Here is a 9,016-nt window from a genome sequence, read left to right as displayed (position 1 = left end):
GCTGAAGTAGCTGAAGATTAAATGATTAGCAAGATATGTAGATACAAAGTTCAAGAGTTACTTCGGAGTTGTATAAAAGATGCAACTTCTTCCCCCAGACAAAGCCTATAGTGCAATGAACTGTCTTGTCAAGAGAATTCTCTACCCGCGTGCATTCCTGCTGACAAATCACCTATTAAGTTAGCTTTTTGGTACTTAACTTGCAGGCAGGTTTACTCATATATTATGCAATCAGTGATGAAAATCTCAGTAAAAACCATCTTTTGAAATAACAAATTGGAAACAAATTTGTCAGTAAAATAGGTCTTATAACTGTTTTGAAGGGGAAGAAGAAAGGCCATCCTACTTTTTTTTTTTTTTTTTTTAAACACTCACCTCAATAGTTCATAGTCAAAATCTTATTTTAGATGGATCTGAAACAAACCCAACAACGGCTTTACTGCTTGATTACCCAACTCTGAGCGTAGAGGCTTTGCCTGTGTAAGTCACAAGGTCACCCAAATCCCACGCGTCCTTTTAATTATTTAAACAAATATTTACATCTCCTGATTAAATATTCACTCAGGAATAAGTTCTGACCGGTTACTGTACACCTGGAAGTCATCCTTTCTCTGAAAGTACTGTGGCTTCTGGTTTTGGTCAACATGAGAGACAACAAAGCGTGTTATCTGGAGCTAGTCCACAAGCCACCGATCTGCTCGTGTTGTCTGAATCACCTGTAGAGTTGTTCGTGAAGGTTTGAAACCGAGTAAACGTCAATCACTGAGGGCTTCTCAATCTTTCTGAGCTTGCAGAACATGTTAAAGTCCAGCTGTCATGGGCTTCCCTACTTTTGACATCAGAATAAAGAGATTTCCCGCAGAAATGCCTTGCTACTGATGTGTATGTCACTTAAACTCTTTAGGTAACAGGGGAAAACTGACATTTGTGACAGTCATACGTTTAAGTGTTTTTTATGTAAACCATTAAAATTTCATCATATACAATGATGAAATTTCAAACCAGTCTAAAAGCTGAAAGTCTTCAATAACCATACCACAATTATCTCAATTGGAACATTCTTAATAAAAAAAGAATCGTCTACTTTTGGCTCCCTTCTTACTTAATCCATAGACAATTTATGTGAACAGTGAACACACAATCCAAGAACAGCAGCAATGTGTCTTAAACTCCTGAACACTACAATCAGATAACGTACTGTCAGGAGAATTAAAGATGTATAAAACTTCAATCCGTAAAGCTTTGAAAACAGCTTTTTCTGCTACTTCCCTGTTTTAAACTTGTATGCATTCGAGTCCTCATCATGCTGAGGCTTTTGCTATCGCACGAAAGCTAGCAGACCATTTTAGTCCTAATAACTTCATCGCATTTCAGGAATGTTAAGTAAGACTGCTAAATGCTGTTCTCAAACTGAAGATATGCAAATGCAAAATTTAGGGTACATAAAAGCCCATTCATTCTAATTGTTATTAATACAATGTAAAATTAGTTTTAAAATTTTATTTTTTTGTCAAGTTACTCTTGCTTTTTCACCTAAGACAAGTTTGGGTCTAAAAAAGCATCCAGCGAAGTCCTATCTTCAAAATTTACAAACTAACTTTCATGCTGAAATCTCCAAGTAAGTCTCGATTTACAAGAGAATAACCCCCTCATTTATGGGTATGTTAATTGCAAAGTCCATACTGATTTGAAATTTCAGCTTTGTCACAACAATTTTACACTTAAGATATAATTACAGCAATTCTCAGGAGGAACAGTCACGTTACCTACTGTAAAAGCAGCTTTCTTCTCAAACTGTACAGAATATTAACTTAATATTTAAACTAAACACTGACCCTTTTTCTAGAATTATTTGGATTGTACATCCTACTGTACACTTTGCTTTGGAAACAACTAAATACAATGGTCCATTATGCAAGCCATGAGACTGTCCAAACTTTTTTGTTCCACTAACTTGAAATGAATTTTTACAAATAATTTAGCCAATCTAGATAAATACTGAACATAGAATTATGCTGAAATACATTTGGGAGTCAACATTTTCTATAAAAATATGCAACTACTACTAAAAGCATTAATACTACTAACTGCCCACCTCAATATTGCTGTGTACAGAGACATAAGATGTGCTCTTCATAATGTACACAAAATCAAGAGTATCTTGTGATACCGGGTGAAAAATGAGGAAAAAAAATAACCCTGCTGGTTCAAGTCATACTTCTTGTATTTCATCAGAAATTTTAAGAAACAAGGGAAATTTCAGGTTACCAGGAAATACGAACATCCTACAGTTGGTATTTTATTTTTGAAACTTAAAAATTTACTACTCTGGACAGACATTAATAAGTAAACCTTGACTTACTGTCAGTATTTAATAACGCAAAGACAGCAATCAATTAATTAGGAAGCCGATGTAATCAAAACACTGCCAATATCAGACATCACTTGCTGACTGCACAGTAAGCAAGGCCATGAGATGAAAGTATTTAAGTACTTCGAATGTACCTGGTTAGTGATTTATACCTGAGATGACAATTGAGAGGTAACAGAACTAGTTATGGTAAGTAATTGCCAGATGAATAACAACCAACACACCTTCGTAACTGCTTTTTTAAAAAAATATTTGCAAAAAGATCACAACTGACATTTTTCCCTTACAGTTAATTTCATTTTGCTGTTTAGACAAACACTTTATCTCATTTTACTCTGTGACAGATTGTGTTCTGAAACTATTCAAAAGGCTCCTGTGATTCTAATGCTTTCTTTACTAATTCATGGAAGTTTGAGTAGAAGTGACATCTACTCCCTAGTCTTAAGAAATTTAAGGCACCCATAAGAAGCAAACTTCATGGGAAGTTTCAGTTCTAGGGAAAAATAAATCTGATTTTCCCTTCAACAGGAAAAAAATCATGAATCCATACAAGTGATTAGAATGTCACATTCTCTGTCAGTGAGGCAACAACTTAGTGATATTTAGTTTATGTAAGGCTCAACCTAATGAGCTACTACTGAAGCCACAGAATCTTCACCAACAGGTTACCAAAAAATGTGGTATTGTGACTGAAGGGAAAGCTTGTATTAAATTCTGAAAAAGCCAGAAGGTAGAAGCAAAGCAAGGTTGGGCCCCATGTAACGATGAAAGGAAATAAATGAAAAACATCTTTCCATGATCAATACACTTAATTTATACAGCAGACTTGCAAGTTTAATGGATCACTGTACCACAACAATGAGTGCAAATACATGATTTTGTGGGCAGGAACACTGCTGAAGAAGCATATTTTGTTTTCATCTGTATGGAATGACAGTAAATCATTTCTCTGATGAACGGAAATTTCATTCCATATGTCAGAAAACGTATCTACGATTTATTACTAGAATCAGCTTAAAACACTTTCCATAATCACAAAAGCTCAAGTAATACGTAGCCATTAGACACAAAGATAAACACAGTTTTGGTTACAACTGGGCTTTGCTTCAGATTCTGAAGCTTAATTCTTTATTTCTGCAGCTTCTTTATCATGCTTTTCCTTTGCTTTCTCTTTTTCTTCCAGTTTTTCTTCTTTTTGAAGCAGTGCCATAATCTCAGCGACCTGGCTGGTGCCAATATCAATATCTTCTTTGTCAATCAATTCTACTACCTACATGAACATTGAATGAAATTTAAAACAGTATTTAATTTTTACATTTTTCAGACACTTTTAGATCTTAATTTTTGTTAAGAAAAAAGCAGCCAGTTCTCTCATATTCACGAACGGTGTTTTGTTGTGTGTTTTTTTTTCCTGCATGAAATAAGTATAAACTACAATCGGTGCCTAAGACATACCTGCAAATTTTAAAGCAAGTGATATAAAACTTTTGATCTCAGCACATGAAGAGTCATATTTTAGAACATTAGTAAGACAAACCCACTTGTATGTTTCAACAGAAAGCTCAGATTCAGTATCTAATACTTCTGAAATAGTAATTAGATAGTATCTGTATTATAGGCTTCATTTTGTTGAGGAGACTTGTACTAAATAGAACGGCATAAATTTACAAAAAAGAGTAGGGGGAGGGTAGGTCTTCTGGAGAGCAAAACGAAAAAAATAGTTCAGAAGGCACTTCCAAATGAAAAAAATAGTTTAGCATGCACTTCCGAATTCCTTTATACAGCTTTTTGTACAAATGTGTTCATGACACAGCTCCCCAAGTTCTTAAAACTGTTCAGCATTATATGCAGAATTCAGTAAGTTCATTTTCCCTGTGTTGCTAAATGTTACTCAATGCAACAGCTGTTCAGAGCAACAGTGAAGAGAAAAAATGTGTTTCAAAAAGCTGATACTGTATTTTTTAGCTGGCCATAGTGTTCTATCTTTAAAGAGGATTTCTGTACTGGGTAGGAAAATTACTTGCAAGGAAGTAAGTTTCAGGACATCTCTAAGTTTACCAAGCAGAAAAGAAACAGGAAAATGAAGGATTTGAAATACAGGGGGAACCTGAGAAAGTTCTGCAAAACGAGAAAACAGGACAAAGTGGGTAAAAAAGGGGTGTCTAAAAGCACAGTATCACATAGGGAACACAATACCCACTAAGTAGAAAATGCCTCTGAAAAGCACTGAGACATTACTTTAAAAGGAGCAGAAAGGAAGCAGAAAGAGACAGAAAGGTCAAGTTATCAGAGGCCACTATTTCTACAGCCAGATAGACCCTGTCAGTTTTAAGAGCTGACCTCACTGACAAAGTCAGCCACTTACAGTGCACCTAAAGTAAAACTGATGGTCTGAAGTCTTTCAAGCACAGAAAATATAGATCACAATGAAATTTAAGTATACAAGTAGGCAGAATATGTCAAGACTTCGGACAAATACTGGTATTCCTGATGCAGTTCTTCCAAAGCTCCTTTCCATTCTCCCTCCCATTCACAAGTAGCATAACAGAAATACCAGATTTCACATAACTTTACATATGCAAGGCAAACTTACCTCTAATGCAGGTAACAGACACAGGATAAGAATCATTCCCCACCCACCCACCCACCAAAAATATAATAGCCGTATAAATTCTGGAGATGCTAGTATGTATTATAACATCTACTTACAATACATTCCCAGAAAACTCATTGGCATCAAGTAAAGATTCTTGAAAAAGACATCAATATGAAATCAAGTCAAAACTGGCATGATATTTGAAGAATGGCTAGCCTTATTTTCTTTAAATAGTTCATAGACTTACCTTAACAACATTATCTATATCAATTTTGCCATCCTTGTTTTCATCTAGTGCCTCTGCAATCCTAGTTAGCTTCTCCTCTGGAATCTTCTGGATTTGTTTCATCGCATTAATTAGCTCAGCAATACTGATGAGATTCTCCCTAAAGAAGAAGCACAATCTCTTTACGGCAAGCAGTTACTCCAGAAGACTAAAGGCCATCAAAGACAGTACTGAAAGTCACTACACTGCAGGTCACTTGTAAAACATTAAATAATTATTTCTAATCCTGAACAGAATGCAAAAAAGAAAAATGAGTTACCGATCAGCAAAGCACGTTTCTAATTAATCTTCACCTTTCCAGAGAAGCTCACACTTTTGGTTCCACTTGCTTTATTGCACAAATACAGGTGAAAGTTTAGCAGTTTCTGTGCTTCCTAGCCTGTATATCTAACACCCTTTACACTCTCCATTTATTAAAGGTGCAGTGTCACGCACCTGTCACCCCTGTGGATTTAGGAGAGGTGGGCCTACACAAAACAACTCAAGCATACAGAAAAAGAGCACAACGTCACAGGAAAGCAAAAACTTGACAACTAATTGCTTTTAGCAACTTGGCTGTTTCACTAAAATACGCTTCATTTCCTCATACCAAAGAATACACTCCGTAAAGGAAAGGACTAAATTTCACATTAGAACTAGGAGATTTGAAGTGTTCCCAGTATCTGCTTATTCATCTCATGAAGCTACAGTTGTCTCTTTCCTGCAACCTGAAACCTCTGCTTGTTTATGCAGTTTTATTAATGAATCATCTTCCAGCACAGGTCAAGCTGAAATGCAGGAGACAGTGAGCAGAATAAATATTAAATAGAAGGGCTTTAATGCTCCATACATGCCCCTAATCTCTAAGCACAAACTGATTTTTATTCAAGGGCCATTTTATTTTAAACGAAAAGAGGGTAGAAGAAATTCTTTACTCAGAGGGTGGTGAGGCACTGAACAGGCTGCCCAGAGAAGCTGTGGATGCCCCATCCCTGGCAGTGTCCAAGGCCAGGCTGGATGGGGCTTTGAGCAACCTGGTCTGGTAGGAGGTGTCCCTACCCATAGCAGAGGATTGGAATTAGATGATCTTTAAGGTCTCTTCCAGCCCAAACCATTCCATGATTCTCAGAATGCCACTAATTATCCTGGACTTCTGCTTCTACGATTTTTAATGACTATGTAACGGCTGCTTTGACTTAAACATTAAAAAAACCAAACCTTTGGCAATTAAGCAAAGGTTCAAACTTACCATTTTCAATTGTTAACAAATGACATACAAAATTTAGAGTTCTCCTCCCCAAAACCATGCATTAAATAAAGCATAATTACATTCAATACAAGCAGATGCTGTATTTCATTTTTAATTTACAGATTTGGATGGTTTTGATCAAGAACCCTCTATAGCACCTTTCACATGGTCTCCTTAATCTTATAGAACATCTGAAACAAATGACTGCTTGCCCTGGGGACTGGAAAAAAAATTGCAAGGAAATGAAGCAAAATCCTTATTTCTGTTTAAGTTATGCTCTTTGGAAGCTGGGAAACTCTTAATGAATTACACAAACTTGTGCAAGCACAAATTTGATTAACACTGCATTTATAACCACAAATTGAAAATTGTCACAGTTTATTGATATCTCATCATCATAACAAGCAACATATGACTGTGTGACATGCCACTGCCTGAAAGCCTCTAGTACCATCAAGATTTGGAGAAGTGTTGATAAATGAAGTTTCAAATTAGAATTGTTAGCTTTTATTTGAAAGGAATGATCTTTTATTTGGGATAAACTACTTAGCCAGACCTCTCAAATACTAATTTTACCATCACATTTGCAAGTGTGTCAAAATTGAAATGAAGCAAGTCTTCAGAAAGGAACCATGTAAAATTACCTCCTTACTTCCATTAGATAGATCTGTTCCCTCATTTCTCTTCAAGATATTATCTCCTTACTCCAGACAGAACAGATTTTATTGCTATTTTTCCCCTTGTTACATGTTCACTACTCAAGCAGAACATGAATATGCTCACCATACTTTTGCACAGTTTTTCAATCAGTGACACAGGGCAAACCTACTGCCTGAGTAGCATTACTGAAGGCATGATTTCACCTGCACCATCATCAGTGCCACATGTGTTACAGATGGTATGATGCTAATCAACATCCTGACTTTCAGAACCCCATTCCTGACTAGCACTTGAGGAAATTATACCTGTTGCTTTCCTATCATCACTTCAACCATATCTAACATATTGCAGAAGAGAAAACCTATGGGACAATTTTGTTAATTTTGTTTTTAAAATAAGTATTGAGATTTTAAACAACTCACTTGCTAAGTCTTTTCTAATCACACGTCAGACATATGCAAGACTTAAGATGACCAGTAAGAGATACATTCAGTGCTCCTGAGTCACTTACCCAGCAGGAGGACTAGCACCATCATCCACCTTTACATCCACTGTCTTTTGGTTTGTCTCCAACTCATTAATAATTTTGTCTATCTGACCAATCATTCGGTTCACCCTTTTGGTCAATCGCTTGCTTGCCTTTGACTCTTCCACTACCTCTTCCTGGCCAGTCTTAGAGAGCTCCTTTATTTCTTGCAAATCCTAAAAGACATGGTCACAAGAAAGAAAAACATTTTTGTGGGTCTGAATTCTCTACAACAGCCACTACTAACTTAAGAGATGAGCATTTCAAGTGCCAATTAGCACCATTTGTAAATAAAAAGACATACAGAGCCAAACTGAAATTGGAACAAATGCTTAACATTGCAGCCATTTTCATACATCCTTTAAATGTTATTTTCTACAGCCTTTGTAATATTGATTTACTTAACATCTGTAATACTGACATCTATGCTTGACAAGAAAGAACTGCAGCATCCTCAGCACATCTTATTCTGGTCACACTGGAAATACGAGCAGGAAGAGGACCCTCATCTAGTGTAAACTACTCCTACGATTCTAACTAGGCTTTAAACACATTGAGCCAATAAAGCTCTGCACTGTCGCATAAAGCAGTACTAACCTAAATTACTCAGCTACCAAATGCAAGCTAACAGACATCCAAGTAAGATGATCTTTGATTATGCAGGGTCATTTATACTAAAACTGATCATGAACAGGAATTTAAAAAAAAAAGCAAGCAAAAATAAAACACTTCCTTCCCCAGTTTACCTCATTATATTCCTGGATATCACCCTTCAATTCCTCAAGCTTCTCCTTTTCCTTTGTCAGTGATTTCTTCTGTTCCTGCAGCTTGTTACAAGCATCACTCAGCATGTCAATCTCCTCCTTAGTTATTTCCTCACCCTGTAACAGAAAATATATACAGATTAGTGAAAGATACGTGTGTATTTTCCCCAAAACTCTAAGAAGGGACATGCTCCAGATTCTTTTTTTATGTTCAGAGACAACATAGTACAGACTGGCATTTTGGAGCTAATGCTCCAAAATTTAATCTTAAATACTAAGGGAATTAGTGGGCCATGGTACTTTCTAAGCACGTGAGAAGCAAGACCAGGTAGTATGATTCATTATGTGGGTTTTGGCTATTTGAAATCCTGTACCTGAATGTCTCATTTAAAAGTGTTTTACTTCCTTCTCTGCTGAATGGAAAACCCAAACTGAGAAATGATTCTGATATTATATACAGGAAATATTCATTACACGAAAGATTTTGCAGAGCGAAGTTCAGGAAGCTGAGCTGGAACAAAATGATCTTCAACAACTTGTGTAATGATGTGTATGAACATTCATAGTTTGTGACGTCTATTTGTC

General features: G+C 36.2%; 1 protein-coding gene across 1 annotated transcript in view; it reads right to left on the bottom strand.

The window, feature by feature from the left end:
• Positions 1-398: 398 nt before the first annotated feature.
• Positions 399-9,016, bottom strand: part of LETM1 (leucine zipper and EF-hand containing transmembrane protein 1) — a 29,865-nt gene continuing 21,247 nt past the window's right edge. Inside the window, exons 11-14 of the mRNA XM_035547321.2 lie at positions 8,414-8,548; positions 7,653-7,843; positions 5,215-5,353; positions 399-3,641 (exon numbers count right to left, since the gene is read on the bottom strand). Of these exons, the coding sequence (XP_035403214.1) occupies positions 3,492-3,641; positions 5,215-5,353; positions 7,653-7,843; positions 8,414-8,548 (615 nt within the window). The 3' untranslated portion in view covers positions 399-3,491. The remainder of the gene's footprint in view (positions 3,642-5,214; positions 5,354-7,652; positions 7,844-8,413; positions 8,549-9,016) is intronic.

This window comes from Cygnus atratus, chromosome 4 (genome assembly GCF_013377495.2).
Source record: "Cygnus atratus isolate AKBS03 ecotype Queensland, Australia chromosome 4, CAtr_DNAZoo_HiC_assembly, whole genome shotgun sequence".
NCBI classification, from domain to species: Eukaryota; Metazoa; Chordata; class Aves; order Anseriformes; family Anatidae; genus Cygnus; species Cygnus atratus.
This window is presented reverse-complemented; position numbering and strand designations above follow the sequence as displayed.